The sequence below is a fragment of the Cydia pomonella genome, chromosome 8 (genome assembly GCF_033807575.1).
Source record: "Cydia pomonella isolate Wapato2018A chromosome 8, ilCydPomo1, whole genome shotgun sequence".
Lineage (NCBI taxonomy): Eukaryota > Metazoa > Arthropoda > Insecta > Lepidoptera > Tortricidae > Cydia > Cydia pomonella.
The window spans coordinates 18,674,741-18,691,629 of record NC_084710.1 but is presented as its reverse complement, the minus strand read 5'-3'; the positions used below and the strand labels follow the sequence as shown (position 1 = coordinate 18,691,629).

At 37.2% G+C, this 16,889-nt stretch overlaps 2 protein-coding genes across 2 annotated transcripts in view; both read left to right on the top strand.

The window, feature by feature from the left end:
• Positions 1-117: 117 nt before the first annotated feature.
• On the top strand, positions 118-6,625 carry LOC133520750 (putative malate dehydrogenase 1B). Its single transcript, XM_061855378.1, has 5 exons — positions 118-1,105; positions 1,184-1,743; positions 1,983-2,451; positions 3,545-3,665; positions 5,579-6,625. The coding sequence occupies exons 1-5, from the start codon at positions 968-970 to the stop codon at positions 5,827-5,829; spliced, it is 1,539 nt and encodes a 512-aa protein (XP_061711362.1). The 5' UTR covers positions 118-967; the 3' UTR covers positions 5,830-6,625.
• The window catches only part of LOC133520741 (uncharacterized), a 409,169-nt gene continuing 398,311 nt past the window's right edge, over positions 6,032-16,889 (top strand). Inside the window, exon 1 of the mRNA XM_061855358.1 lies at positions 6,032-6,433. Coding sequence (XP_061711342.1) covers positions 6,328-6,433 — 106 coding nt within the window. The 5' untranslated portion in view covers positions 6,032-6,327. The remainder of the gene's footprint in view (positions 6,434-16,889) is intronic.

The window sequence follows — 16,889 nt, the reverse complement described above, 5'->3', positions numbered from 1 at the left end:
CTCTTCCATATTTTGCTTGAAATGGAGTGCTGCTATGAGTATCAAACAAATGTCACCGAAGTGTCATCGTATCAGCTGCGACATTCGTTCAGAAATCGTACGGAATTTCTGGATATGCTGATAATCGATACGTCGAATCGATAGAGTAGATAGATAGATTTATTGGCACACCTCAGTAAAAAGATACAAGAAATTAAACAATTGATTAAATGTAGAGGCAGACAACAGGCGGTCTTATCGCTAAAAAGCTATATCCCAGACAACTTAAAGTATTCTATTTTTAGCTTATAGTAAATTACCATTTTAATCTTATTTCATCATAATGTTTAGACTAGCTTACTATTAATGCATGTTATGTTCACCTGTAATTGTTGGCGCAATTATAATGAAATAGCACACATGTCTATTAGCTTAATTACACGCCATATAAAATGTTTTTGCCACTGTTGCTGATCCTAAATAATAAAATCAAATAGTGTACCCCACTGGTGTAAGTGCATTTCATTTAAGTGTCAAAAAGTTGGCTTCGTCTCCACCAAGTCTCCACGCACGGCACACCATTGTTCCCTGATGGGAAAGAAATCAAATAAAATAAAATGCCAGTGCAATACAGTTTCATTCCCGAAATCGAAGTCCAATATTTCCAGAAATGTTAAAAAGTCACAAAATATTTAAACCAACGTATCTTTAGAATCGGAGTTATCGTGTTTATTTATAGATCAGAGTCCGAGTCAAAGGTCCGAGTGTAAGTAAAAGTATGTATACGTGAGGATTTGCTTATTGCATTGAACACTTTTTGTCATTTTACCAAACATTCAACCTTTTTTTCTGAAGACTGCACTCACGCCCTGTTTTATTTGTATTACTTACGTCAACTCGTATTTTGTCAGATTAATTTAAATCAAGTCAAAAGTACTATTTTTGCTACTTAGAGTATTGCAATATTCCGTGTTAGTGCGAAAACAATATGGTTGTCCGCATAATTATTGCGGGTGAATCCCAATGCGAAAAGTTTGCGCAAGTTAACTTGGTGGTGGATCATCTCTCTCAAAATCTACCCAACTTTTGTTACGAACGTATAGAAAAAACTATCCCGGAATGGAAAGTAATTAGTATATCTTAACAATGCAGTTACAAGCTAGTGGAACTAGAAACTTTTGTACATCACCATATTCCTTTTCAGACTTGGCTTTCCAAGATAAATCAGAAAAATAAATGGCATCACATAGGATCTCCTTTAGTTTGGAAAGAACTCTTCATGAAAGGAAGTAAACCCTATTATATTGGCGGTCTTCCACAATTTTTAGATTATTGCCATTCGTATTACAAATTTGATTATTTTATGGCAGATTCTAAATTTAAAGGTTTAACTGAAAACTGTAATCAATATCGAACAAAAATTAAAAAGGATAAACAAGAGATACAGGTGAAATTTTCTACAAAAGATAAGATAGTCGAAAGTCTACCGAAAAATGATTATGTTGTATGTATATCAGGTGCTGGATATCAGTTGACGGAGCACTTAATATCACAATTACTGGAACTATCGGTGGGCACTAAAACTATAGCCAAAATATTTATCTATGACAGTGAATGCCCTAACCCACCGATAGACAAGATAGAACATGAATGTAGTTACATTGAAACTAACTATTCTGGAAAAGTAGTGAAATATGTTGAAAAAATTGGTATTGCTCTGACGTATTGTGACCTATTGATAGTATTGGATCACGTACCTTTTCAGTAAGTATTTCAGAATTGCCAAACTATTAACTTCATATTGAATAGGTATTCAGGGTAACGGCCCCTGTGGTCAGCCAGACATGAGTGGTCAGTTTTATATTAATTGATCAAAAGCAAAAGTAATATTGTGGCAAACGTAAAAATAGTTTACCTGTCTCTCTAATAGGAATTTAAAAGAGACCCGAATAAGTTCTAGTTCGTTTTTGCAGTTGCTTGTTATTGTTACGTTGTGCTTTCAGCATGGATTTACCCATTGGGGATTGGTTGGAAGCAAACAAACACGCAATGGAAGAAATAGCTTTAATGCTAAATGCATCAGCACCGCGAGATATACGTATCCTATTACCTAATCTTGGCCCAGCATGTTACAATGCAACGATCCTGATGAAAGCGGCGAACATTGAAAAACATAACATAGTAGTGGCTACATCCGACTTAGGTTTAGAGGTAGCTCCAGTAGCAGCGGAAATTGCTGAAGTGTCTATGAGAAACATGTTCTGTCCACCCGTGTGGGGATTTGTTGGAGTTAATCATTTAGTGGATATAAGAACTACAATACATAAATACAATACCTTCGAGCCATACAAGAGATACACAAGAGTGAGAAATTCAACCTTAAATATAGGTTCCATTACTCCAGAAATGCGAACAATGGAATATTTAATTTTATTTGATAATACTCTGTGGACGAAGGTCCTGGAAAGGAGAGTAAGTGTATGAATTTAGCTTTGTTTTCAAATGGTCTCTTTCTTAATGGGTATAGTTAATAATAATAACAATCGATCTATCATCATCATTGACAGGCCGGGCCGTGCTCATCGACATTACCATCCCCCATGATGTGAATCTCGTAAAAGCCGAGAAGGACAAGTCCTGTAAGTACGGTTAGACTTGGCTTACGCGATAACCGCCATGTGGGATGTTGATTCGACGATCATTGTCCCAATAGTAGTTTCAGCGAACGGTCTCATAGCGAAGAGTCTCAACCAACACCTTGAGAGACTCTCACTAGGTGGTTGGATCAAGGGTCAGATGCAGAAGGCGGTGATTTTGGAAACGGCGCAGATTGTCCGGCGGTTCCTCTCTCTACGACCCTAACAACCGGCAGCTTGCCGCGTGTCTTCCTTGGTCGGAGTACTTGGAGTGGGCCCCAAGGGGACCCGCAGGACTCTGGCTTGCCGTCATTGGCCATCCAGAGAGGAGTCGTTAGAGCAATATGCTCCAGGGGTGGAAGTGGAACATGCATAAGATGCGAGTTGGCTCAGTGGCTGTTATCATGCAATCACTGGGTAGCAAGCGGCGTACATCTCTCGACACCCCTAAGCTACTCACACCGGTGGTTGCTCTTGGTCATCTTCACGACAGCAGGTTTCAGGGGCCCATCTAGTGGGCGGCAAGTCACCGCCTGCCTTGATAGTGAAAACATTGTTTTGGCAGGTGCCCGGTGTCTTTGCAATAACCCAGTTTGATTGTCCAGTGCAACTTCAATCCATACTTAGACCGTTGTACTGTTCACATTTTCTACAATAGTCCCAATGTATGCTGCAACTGGTTCATGGGTGTCTATTGTTGGGCCTGTGAGCGGGTTCCAGCAGGCGTTCTACATGACATTAAAGCTCTCCTCTACGTGTGGGATCTATATACCCACGCAAGTCTATCAAAAGGCAAGGATTTTTAGGCCCGTGAAATCAAACGAGATACAAATATTAATAATATAGGAGCATTGAAAGTAAGAGGTAACTAGTAACTAGACTCATATTGTTTATTGCTACTTATTTAATTTACTTTAATATTCTTTCAGAAACAAGAAAGTTTTTCGCAACTTCCCATTAATAAAGTCATCAGTCTTGTTAATGTGGTTAAACTTTGGCTATTTGGGTCTCAACCTGACGAGATCATTTGTCTAGGGATCAAATGTAACGGTAAATATTGTAATTACTTATCAAAGAGCATATAATCACTACGTTTTAAGAGACGGGACTTCCATACTAGCGAGTGGAATCAGTTTGTTTCGCAAATCATTACCAAAATATACGACAAAGAACTGTCAAAGAACCATAGTACCAACATAAGCGATTTAAATAGTGTAGAACGCTACACGCATGCGATTCTTGTCGATATCGATAAAATGGGGAGGGTTTCAACATAGGCTCCTGTCTACAAATTTTGTACTCGAAATCAGGTTAGCATCGAGTCCACATTTAAGTTGTATGTTATATAGTGGATAGTTCTTTGAGTGGACTAATATCTGGTCGGGCTTAATGTGGACCCGAATTATTTTAATACAGTTTATAAGTCGTGTTTTTTTATTTTATTAAAAGCTTTATTTTCAAAATGATTTGCATATACATGTTTCAATAAATGTAACTTTTCTATGGGAAGATGTATCAGGTCTTCGTTCCCAACAAATTTGACCCACTACCTGCATCTATAAACATACAGCCTTGGACAAACATGACTTTATCTACAGTTTATATTCCAAGTGTTTGCTAATGAGATGGTTCATACATTTTAGGTTAATATATTAAATAATGACTAAATAAAAAAATACGTTAACTAATGACCATTCATGCATAAAGTATAGATAATTTATGCATTATTAATCTTCGAAGAATTAATTATGGTCATATTGCATGCAAGTTCTCAGGAAATTTCACATATTTAATTTAATTATTTACACTGATATACAAATAAAACTACAGTTATCGATAGTTATAGTACATCCCTAGTTCACAACGAAAAAGAATATAAAATATCTAATTTTCGATGTGTTTATAGACTGCTGACCCAAAATAAGGTCAAAAGTATCTAAAGCAATACTTACCGGTCTTCATCCAGGGGAAATTTTGCCATAAAATCACTTTTTTGTGATTTTCTCGAGTGGCTCGCTTGCCACATATTTCACACTTAGTAAACCGTTTTCTCGCTGGCATTGTAACAAACTCGCTCTTTACTCTGATCACGGTTGACTATTTTCGATTTTTTCACTAAATAATAAAGAAATTACACGAAATACCCGAACAAAACATTGAAGCCTTCGTAACAAACAAAACAATTAGGCTGACAGTTGACTTGATGTAAACTTAACAGAATAAATAGCACTGACGTTTTTTTTTTCTTCGTTGGCAATGATTTGCGAAACAAAGTCCATACAAAACCTTTTTTGGTTCCTAGTTGCGTCAGCCTGTTACTTATGTCCTTATGTGTAAATTCCATTGCGTTCATTCGTATTTCGGTATTTTTGGAAATCATTCATTATAACGGTTATAATAGGGTTGTTTCCATCTACAAATCTTAGGGCAGAATTGTATCCCAATAAATTCTTTTGGATTATAAGAACATGTTAAACTACTTTTAGGGGACCTGTAATGACCATATTTTTGTAAATATTGAATTTAAAATATCTTTTGGCACATGTCACGTGACCTAACTCGAAACGTCTTTGACCATTCTGATGACGTCACAACTCTCGGATTGACACTGTTGACAGTTAGGCGATAAACAACAAATGACAAATGTCAGTTGACAGCTCATATCTTCTACGTGTGTATGTAGTTATGTGTCAAACCGTAAACTGTGACGTCACACAATTTTCAAAGAGCGTTTTGGGCGCGAAAGCATCCGTCAAAATCTATTTTATTAATTTAACATATTTAAAGCCGTTTTAAGTATAATAGTTGAATTTTAGGGCAACTTTTAGTTAATATAGAACGTAATACAAGCGTTTTAAAAAATTGGAAACAACCCTATTCCATACTAGGAATTATAAGGTGAAGCGAGTACAAAATATTACTTGAAGTAATGACAGACGCTTAAACATATATTGTGTTTTCAGGATCGTTTGGGTTACATTTCGATGGTGTTTTTTCACAACCGGCGCATTATATTAATGGAAAGTGGTTACCAGCAGAAAATTATTTAATACCAAGAGATCCTGAAATTAAATTGCCTTATTTAGAAGATATGGCACGGTTGTGCATGAACATGCAAAAGGGAATGTTACCAAAAGTTGCATCTTATTCTCCATGTATTTGTAAACCACTTAAATTATCTGCGAAAGTATGTCGGAGTGCCTTTTACAAATAGTATTTTTTATTTTTGGCTAACGTATTTTTCTTTAAAAATCGTGTCTTTTTACAATTTTATTTAGTTATATTTGATGCTAATCGATGACTCATAACGATTTAAAAATATAGACAATCGATTTGAAACGATGGTTCAAGTTTCTGAACGTTATCACAAACAAGTCGGGTAACTTCGTTTCGCATCGAAGCACTGCTAGCTTTACAACACTAGTGCAAAACGAAACGTTGCTAGAATATGACGGGTCTCATGTTCTGCGGGGAGATGTTATGACGTGCAGCAACTGTCTTTGTTTCAACAACATTCGTATAGTTTTCGAGAAGATTGTTAGTTAAAATGTCGTGATATATCATATTTAGTATGATGTGATACGCCGTGGTATTGCGACATGAATTTTCCCAAAGCATGACCGTGCCAATAGGAGTTATTAGCATAGTTAGGATTTCGTATTGGTTAAGTTGTGTGAATGTTGTGCCAATAATGAGATAGTGGAGTGTTGTGATGTGGTTCGGGGACATGCGGGGGGTGGTGTGGATGGTGTGGGTGGCCGCGGCGGTGGCAGCAGTGGCCGCGACTCCCCTGGAGTCCGAGATGCCCGTCCCGCGAGGTGAGAGGAAGAACCTTGCCACCTACGCTTACCTCCGAGCCTGCTCCGCTCATGCCTCTCGTTAACTTTGCATGTGCTACTGCACATGTCACACAATACTTTTTCTGTCATCGAAAGTGATTTCGTGGAAGCTACTAAAACTTTTGTGTTATGGAAGTTTTGTTTATGTTTTAATAAACTTGTATGCTTGAACGCATGTGCCTTATTTTGTAGTAGTATGTATTCTAACAGCTAGGAAAGCTAAAATGATTACTAATTTGGTTGTGGCAACAGGCATGTCTGTACCTGATCAACTATTCATGGGTCAAGGACTCAAAGATTCAAATTGCAATGGCTATTAACTTTCATTTCATTCTATTAAATTCACTATTGAATTGTCTTTATAATTAAATCAGCAAGGTCCATGGTGCTCGAAGTATTTTTTCATGATAATATTTACTAACAATCTTATTTTCATATAGTAATACAGTCAAGGTATTAAATATTGACACAATCAAGGTGACAAAAACCTGTGTACACAACCTTATTGCCCGTACATTGAGGAAGTGTGTACAGTCAGATGCAGAGAGAGGTGAAACCCCCTACATAGACTGATTGTATTGTCTGCAGCTGACTGTACATATTTTTGGCATTTTGTTTGTCAATATTCATTCAATATCTTTACTAATTTAAATACCCTTTCAATTTGTACCATTTTGTGAAGCCCGGATTTTTTTATATATTTGTCAACATGTCACTTGGGGACAGTCTTACACAGATCAACCTAGCTCCAAATTATGCTAAGCAAAGCTTGTACTATGTATGAACAATTAAAAGTATCCCTTGGAGTGGTAGGTGATCAACTCCCGACCGATAGTGTCATTTAAAATTCAAATTTGATTAATTAAAATAAAATAAAATCAAAATTCCAATAACTCAAAAACGACATATGCCACTTGAAGACAGGGCTTGGAACCGGTTTATTTTTAAATCCCGAAATAGCCCAATATTTTTAATTATTTTATATTCTTTACGTAGGACTGGATCATGTATTTAGGTAACAACTTCGCATTATTAGATAGTCCCATTAAAAATTAAATAATTAACCAAAGAACAAAAAATAACGTAATAATACCAGTATTTTTTGTATGAAGAAAAAACCGGTTCCGAGCTTTGCTTGAAGAGGTATTGCTTTTAAAATAAATATATTTAACCCAATGGTTGACTGGTAGAGAATGCCATTAGGCATTAAGTCTCCCATTAGTACATTGTTTTTGTATTTTGAGCAATAAAGTTTAATAAATAAATAAATATTATATTGTGCTCCTATACTCTGACCTGTAATTATCAAAGAAGTTGTCAAGATGGGAGTTTAAGGAAAGTATCATGGGGTAAGTAAGTGCAGTGAGTATGCACTTTTGTCTTAGGTTAAACAATGCTGATTTAACCCCCATAAGATAGTGCCATGGTAACCCCCAAAAAGAGGGGGAAATGGGTCAGCTCCCCAGGTCCAATCTGTGCAAAATTTTTGCCTGCTCTTGGCAACTACGGCAAGTTGTATATTATTCTCATATAATTTAGGAATTAGGCATTGTTTATTTTGTTATTACAGTGTAAACTCCCTATAATGACAACATTTGTTGCCAATAGTCGGTTGACTTTAATATTGATTTCTCTCTATATAACGAAGACTCTCTATAATGTCAAACAAAATACGTCCGGTTCGTTGAGTGTCACTATATATTGTTTAGACTGTTTTTGAAATAATCTTTTTACCTTAAAAAATTAAGTTTCACACAAAATATGAAAATAACATGTAATTTTTTGACAATTTGCAAAAATTTTGGTTTTTACAATCACAGTGTGGTAATTTGACTTAATTTAAAAAAATTGCAATCTTGCCCGTTTATTCTATAAAATTCACAACTACTGTGCACCAAATCTTAAGGGAAACTCCAAACAGATTGACTAGGAATATTGATTGAAACCACTTTATTTATTTCACTTATAGAGACTTGATTTATTTATAAAAAGACACTTGATTAAATTTCTCAAAATACTTTATTATTTATCTTAAATTAATTTATTTTATAATTACAATAGATAGAATTAACAGCCTATGCTTATTCCGTAAGCAAGTTACTTCATCGAAAGATCAAGACCGAAGGTCCCAGTTTGATCCATTCCCCGCCAAGAACCGTTTCCAATATGGTGGGAAAACAGAGGCTCGTGATTGGTGGACGGCATCGCGTGATATCGATGACGTCAACCAATCGTTGAGCGACTTTTAAAATATCAAGCAATCACTTTAAATCGATGTTATACTAGTGTAAACCATATATAGTTAATTGTCATATTTAATTAAATAATAATAAATTCCTGGTAAAATTAACACATATTATCGTTAATAATTATGAAACCTAACAATTCTTTGTTCTGAAATGTATCATTTTAAAAGCATTCATACCTACATTTTTTTTGTCAAAAAATAATTTGTAGCGCATGGAAGTGACGATTTCCATAGAAAGGGAATTTAGCCAAAGTAACAGATTAAAAATGTTTAAAAAACAGTGAATAATACAAGCTTTTATTTAACTTGCGATGTATGTTTGTATGGGTCAAATCTTGCAAGTTAAATTTGACCCATTTTCTGGTTTCTGTTGAAGCTGAAAATTGATGATGGAGACAGGAGGTTGCAATGGGACCTCTGTGTTAAAATAACGTAGCCTAATTGTGTTTGGGTTTATTGGAATTGTCTCGAAGAGTATTACTTGCCTGCTGAAAGAAAAGTAGTGACTAAAAACTTTTATATTAAATGTGGCCACAATTTGTCGTTTAGTTGATAAAGCAAAATTAAACTAAGTGACAAAACAAAAAGTTGGGGAATCAGTAGGACAACAATATTAATATACAGAAATTAATTGTTTTATTAGAAAACACAATTCCCCCACTGAGGTTGCCACTGGATGGTTGACGCAGTAAATAATAATGTTTTAGTCGATAATAAAAGTCGCGACCAATTCCGCTAGCTTTACAGGAGCTTACAAGAAACTTAATTTTGTCTATCCGTCTTAGCCGCCTCGGCTCACGGAAGGGCGGCGCAAGCTTACCTGGACCTAACAGACGTCGTGAGACATCTCAAATTGGTCTAACGGGAGCACACGGCCTAATGACGGACGATCGCTTTATTTGGCCAGAGGTCGGCCACAAATCCCCACAAATTGCTCCCAGAGACGATAATCTGGCAGCTATCGGTCCAGCCTTTTACGATTTAGCGCGCACATTAGTTCTTGCTATGCTAAGGAATGTTCTCATTTTCTTCTCTAATCTACATTGGGTAGTATTTTCGGGTCTCGGATTTCAATTTGTTACGGTCTCGTTAAGGAAATCGCTTCGCTATTGCGGCGCTCTATATAATTTGTTGGAGAATAAAGGCGCAGATGGTAATTCATTCGGGATACCGATTGATGCCGATTGGTTTCGCACCATGGCATTCCACTTTGGGTTTAAAACACTCCCCGAATTAGTTATCCTCCATTCAATGTTTTTTACGCCGAGGCCTTTGGAACCGATAGCAGCTAATGCATACCAAACGACGTTCTTATGTAACTGATTGAGCAACATTATTCAACTCGGAGAGCTAACCTTTGAAAAATGTCGCGGGAACTTTTAACCCGAAAATTTCGTTAGCACGGTCACGCGTTGGCGGATTTCAAAGTTCATAAACTGTATCCAATGCTTATGAAGTTTGTTTTTCTGGGCGGTCGATCCATGAACAATTTGTTGCGTGACTCAATTTTAGTCCCGGACTCAGACGTCTGATCAGTATGCGTGACGTGTCGGGCTATAGCTTCGCAGGGCTTCGTAAGTGATGGCTCTAACAAATTACTACTCATCACGGAATTACCTTGTTTTCTCGTAACTGCACCGCTCTTTACTATTAACACACTTAAGATGCCAAGCAATGAACATAGTTTACTGCAAAGTCTCGTCCAAGGGTTTTTTTGACGTCGATTCTTCTTCACCATAACAATACCTGGTAGATAGGTACAATTTGCGTGGCGGTATTCTTAACGCAGAGCGTACGTGTGTCGAATCGGTTGCCTCATAAAATTTTCATATTCTCATACATCGCGTGTCACGGCCTGAAAGGACGTGTTCCGTGGTGAGATTTTACTAATGAATAACGTAGGTCGTTCCCAGGATGGATGGCGTGGAGTGGAGACATGCGGGTGTAATTAATCTTTGTGTCGGTTAGGATCAGAGGGCACGTTGTCACTGGACTGGATGTGATCGATATACTTGACCTGCGGAACGGATTTTATCATTTATTACGAGATTGTATCGTCTTGTCTAGTTCAAGGCTAGCTGCCGCCATTTCAGATGCAACACGAGTCTCTCTCTTTTTGGCATTTATTATTCCCATCGATACTGGGGTCTGTCTTCCTTGTCTTCCCCTTTCCTCTTGCCACACGAAACGGCACTTGCGATCACTTTGGGTAAATACGAGCAAGTGGGTTTTCGGCCGCAGGCAAGCCAAACCTATCAATCTCTATATCTATTCATGAGGTGAATCTATGTAGAGGCTCGAAAAGCTACATTAAAACATGTTGGATAGGACAAACTAGTCTGCAACGGTGTTAATTTATTTATTCTTATCGTGGATCTTATTTAAATGAGGATATATTTCTAGTTTTATAAGATGTTTTTGCATAACATATACGGTATCGCAGCTTAGCTTGGCGGACAGGTTTGCTGGCTAATAAGGCACTCGTTTCTCCTATTTTGGCTCGCAGCACCTGTGCTGCATACCGGATGCTCGCGAACCAGTATTTACTCCATTTTGTCCATGTCTAGACATAAACGGTTAGTTAAGCTTCAAATGGGAATGTACTATTTTCTTGTACAGTCAAGTGCAAAAATATGTATCGAAAGAAACGTCTCATAAATATGGTACTACGCTGTCATTACACTGGAATAAGATGCTATGGGACATATTTTTGAGTAAGATGTGTACATCCATATTTTTACACTTGACTGTACGGTCTACTTTTTTTATATCTCGGCAGGAATCTTAATAATTTCATTACAGTACGCTCTTAGTTAATGAAATGTTCATTCTTCATTAGTATAAAACAAGATTCTTGTATTTATCTCTGTTATTTTTTGAAAACAAATTGTGAGATGTGAAGAACGTTAAGCGCTCCTAAGCTGAGTAACCTTTTATGTTTAAGTGCTTTACCTTATCTGAGTTTACTCCGTATTTGCTAAAACACATTTTGTAGGGCCTTCTAAATCTTATCACGAAAATATTGAATACGCCGCACATTTCTTCATTGTCATTTTCAGGAAAAAAAATAAAAATAGTACTACATGCTACGTTCTTGTTATGTCGCTTTTGCTATAAATCACTGATGTAGTATTATTATATTTATTATACGTCAATGCTGTAAATAACTATGTGTCTTCTTGTCTTAGGGCACTTCTCTGATGGAAAGTCACATATATTCTAAGGTAGGTTTATAGATTATTTATACGCTGATTTATACAGTTGGTAAAGAAATTAATATCCAGATAAACGTTATAACTTACTATACATACATTATGATACTCTTTGGTTATAACGTATTTTTGGACCACTCTGTAAGGGCTTGTGCACAAATCACGCGAGGTTTTTTCGGCTACTTTTCTAGATAAATGTTAATTTACGAAAGCTGTCGCGGATTTTATCAGAAAATATAGACTGTTCAGTACAAATCTCACACCAGCTCTTACTCTACCATTGTAACTGGGCAGTAGGCTCTTGGATTGGTTATCAGGGGCCTAACATTCGTAGGTACATCGACAAACTCCGAAACGAAAATCAACAAAAAAAGAATCACTCAAATCGGACCACAGGTGTCGGAGTAATCGGTGTAAATACATAAAAAAAATAACCACAACCGAATACAGAACCTCCTCCTTCTATGAAATTGAACTCTGTCAAAAATGTACCGAGATGACACATGCGATGCGATAGGGACCGTGCGCGTTGGAGGGTCTGCCATCTCGTGGCCTGAATCGGTACCATAAACATATACATTTACACGTCACGTGTTTTCATGTGCATAGTAGGTTCTGCCATATTGTGGGCTACATCGGAACAGTAAACATCAAATTTACGCCTCGCGCCAAAAATCTGACGGCTCCTGTGCTGCCTCCTACAGTTCATGCACGCTCCCTATACGAAAAGTCACGAGACTAGACCGTGTCATTCACGACAACGCGTGCGTTGATTCGTATTGTCATCTTATTAAAGGTTAGATTTGACAAATCTGAGCGTCATCGTGGATGACACGAACTGTATTTCCATATCTTATTTAAGTTTGATTGGCGTTTTCTACGTATCAACGATCATCTATTATTTAATTTCTCTTTAAAAGACTGGCAGCGGCCACAATAGGCTCTAGACTTTAAAAAAGCCTGCGCACATACAGTTGTTACGTGACGGATGCAAAGCCGCGCGGTTGCATAACAAGCGGCATCCGGCTAACGGGACCGACACTATCGAACGTGCGTTCAGTTTGTTATAAACTAACGAATATAGATAATATAGACTGAACATGACCACTGATGAGCCGTCGAAAATTTTCTAAAATTGCGAAATTTCAACATGGAAAACTTTCGGAAATTTCTCACAATTTTCTATGGGAAATGAAATTATCCATTTTTTGTTTCTTGTGAAATTTTCATGACATTTCCGAGAACTTTCTAAACTTTTTGGAAACTTTGTAAACATAATACAGTCTAATCAAGTTATCTTTGCAGTAACAGTGTGAAAGTGTTACCATACATGACAAATTTCTATAAAAATATGACAATTCCGGCTTTTTTCCAAATTACCATGTCAAAATCGCAGAAGACAGCTCAGATGGACTTAAAAAATATTCAACTTAGCAGAATTTACCTTCCTGAGGTTAATGACTTTACCATAGCATATTGTGCAGTCCTCCGCCTGTTCACCTATTTATGATGACGAAATAAAATGAGTTATCGATTGATTGAGTCGAAATACGCAAAAAAATATTGAGCACTGTAAATTGACTTTAAAGCGACGGACAGTTGTCGCTGTTTGGCTAGCAGACTCAAAAAAATACACATATAGATACACACATAGATACAGTAGTTTTTTTTCATATTAATTCCCTGTCGACCTCATTTTGTTTTTTCTTTCTATGACTCACTGTTTATAAATTACTAAGCGGTAAACTCAAATGTCTTCCGCTCTATCATACCTATGTTTGGTTGTTAAATTTTGCGAATAATCTTGGAAACAAATTTTAATTTCATAGCGACAGTCTCGCTTTAATGGTAGGTAATTAGGTACTCGTAGTGAACCTACCTTTGTCAGTATTCTGAGATCCTTACGCTCGAGTAATCATCGTTATCTTGCCTTTGAGCAAGCTCTAACAGGCGTAATTCAATCCCCGAGAATTCAAAGGTTTCTAAGGGAACTAGCTATGGTATACTGGGATCTTAGAAGATTCGTATTGTTATTCTTTTGAACATTTCGAGTACCACATTGTCGCGCTTTTATCTGATCTGACTGATATATAAGATAAGACATACAATATCCAGCTCATTTCGCCGTAATCTGACAAATAAGACAAAACTTCGTGTAACTTCGTACCGGCGGCGACACGAGCACGCTCGATGAAAAATTCTAAGCTGTTAAAAGGTTAGTACGAGTATATAGGTGCGAGATGCATGCCACGATAGATGAAAGTGTAGCCATCATATCCTTACTAGGAGCGCATGTAGATTTCATAGCTTAAGCACGCCGCAAAAGCAACAAGCCGCAAGGAGAGAAGTCCCATATCTTGAAGAACTCGAATAAGAAGAATTCATTTCACGGAAATCGGTGCTTAAAACTGTACTGTTTTAATCGGCGCTTAAGATCTGTACCTATATTTTGTTAATTCGCGAGTATAGAGGCCGTCGTCTTCGATTATTTTTTAAACACTTGCAGTTTTAAAACCAGTTGAGTTATAATTGTGCATTTCAAGCAGTCAAGTTCAACCAGAACACGAATGCAGCCTGTGTAAGAACGCCCTTAGGTTAACTTTGCTTGCAAGAATGAAGGGACGAACGAGTCAATAACGCTCCTTTCAGCAGTCGGGTAAATGTCCTTAATGGTACTGGTGTATCTGATCAAATATTATGCTATCTGTTATACTCATTAGCAGTTCGGATGCTAAGGAATGAAGGCACACGTCCCCAAATATTTATTTATTTATTTAAATCGTTAGTATTTTTTGTTCATAAGAGTACCTTCTCAACACGCTAACACTAACCAAATGAAGTCCGCAACAATGTAATCGAAGCTTACTTTGTAAACGCCTTTTCAATTTAACAGCAGATATAACGCAGTAGAATCTCACGGCTCTTCCTTATTTCATCACTCGTCGTCACGAAACATGACTAAAACATGAACGCGCGGAGAACGGTGGTACAGAACTTTGACTACTTTGTCTATAACACGTTAAGGGGCATCCAGATTGTGGATACGCCGCGAGTTCGCGCCCATGTTTTAATCAGTTTGCGCATCTTATTACTTTGACTTTGAATTAATAATTTGAAAAAGCTTACAATACTCTTGTTGTGTATGTTTCCACCGCGCAATATTTACCTAATTCTGATATAAGAAGCCTGTTTATTAGCGCTTTGGCAAACCATAAATAGTAGTTAATGTGACTGCTGCTTATTAAGATCAATATTAGTAAAGTTTCTGGCAAAAAATTCATTTTTGGTACAAGCTTTTATCGCTGACTGTACTTTTCTTTCCACAGGAAACTAATACTCATCGAGATAATTCTAAAAACCTCAAACACAATTAGGTTGCGTTGTTTTATCACAAAGTTCCTATGGCCAGCCCCTGTTTCCATCATCAGATCAGGTCGATGGTACTATAATATAATATTGCATTGTCACCCGACGTACATATATGTATGCAAATTTTCAGCTTCATCGGAAACCGGGAAGTGGGTCAAATTTAACTTGCAATATTTGACCTGTACAAACATAAATTACAAGTTAAATAAAAGCTTGTAAAAAGTGATATTATACCGCTTCGGAAGTCATAGGTCTGTTTTCAAAGTTCCGGGCCGTTGGCATCATTCGTGCACTGCGCCGACACCGTGACGGATCGGACACAATGCCCTTGACAGATCATAGCCTAACCATAAAAAGGTATCAACTACATTGAAGGTTCTTGGGGAATTTGAGCTCTATAACTAATTTTGGAAGACTCCAATTGCGACTAGCCAAATAGTGATCTGAGAGCTTTTTTTGTTAAGTGATGAGATGCAGCGATACATTTGTTTTTGAATGTATACAATTTCTATTTTTTGTGTATACAGTGTGTATTTTTGATATTACCGCAATCAAACTAGACGTAGGTTTTAGTGCTTTAAAACGATTCTGGAAGATTGTTTTAATTTATTCTTAACTACCAGATCATAATTATTTTTTTCGAGCGGAAATGAATTTCGTACATCATGGTCACTTGTGACAGTTGTGACGTCGCGTCATCGCTTCGAATGCGACGTTTTGAGTTAAAACAAAGTAATGATAGGGAGCGTGCATGAACTGTAGGAGGCAGCACAGGAGCCGTCAGATTTTTGGCGCGAGGCGTAAATGTGATGTTTATTGTTCCGATGTAGCCCACAAGATGGCAGCACTTACTATGCACAAGAAAACACGTGACGTGTAAATGTACATTTTTACGGTTCCGATTCAGGTCACAAGATGGCAGACCCTCCAACACGGTATCTATACATTGCTCGCCGAGTTATTTTAATTTGGTTATGCGGGCGTATCAAAAATACAAGCAGTAAATGCGTACGAGCGTGTTTGTATTGTCCTGTAGGCATATAGTAAATACAAGTATAAATATATTACTATTACTTTTACTAATGTTTGCTCGTATAGCTATGGAAGAATCCAGGTTACTTTAGGAAGGCCAAAAGTTGCCCAGGATGGAAAGCAATACAACATACAGCCACTTATATTGATAACGACGAAGAAGTTGTTAATAATATTAGTACCTACTAATGTGATTGCTAGTATTAGCTCGTTGGGTGGGCACCATTCGGAAGATCGCAGAACATTTCTTCTGTTCACTAGCCAAGGACCGGGATAAGTGGCGTACACGAAAAGACACCTAGGCTCAGCAGTAGGCGACAGGAGACTTACTTAGATGTGTTTTGTTCTGGGGGATATCGAGTACCTATTTAGTTCTACAAAACTTTCGATTCAATTGCTACTAGTACGTTTGAAGACAATAAACGTCCTCGGTCTATTTTTTACCGGTGGTGACTGGACTCTAATCGACAGACTCACAAAAGGCTGCATCGCAAGTGGACAGTCACGATTTCGATTTGGAGACAAATTTCATTGTAAATTACTTAACGTTTTTAAACACGATTACCAAAAAGAC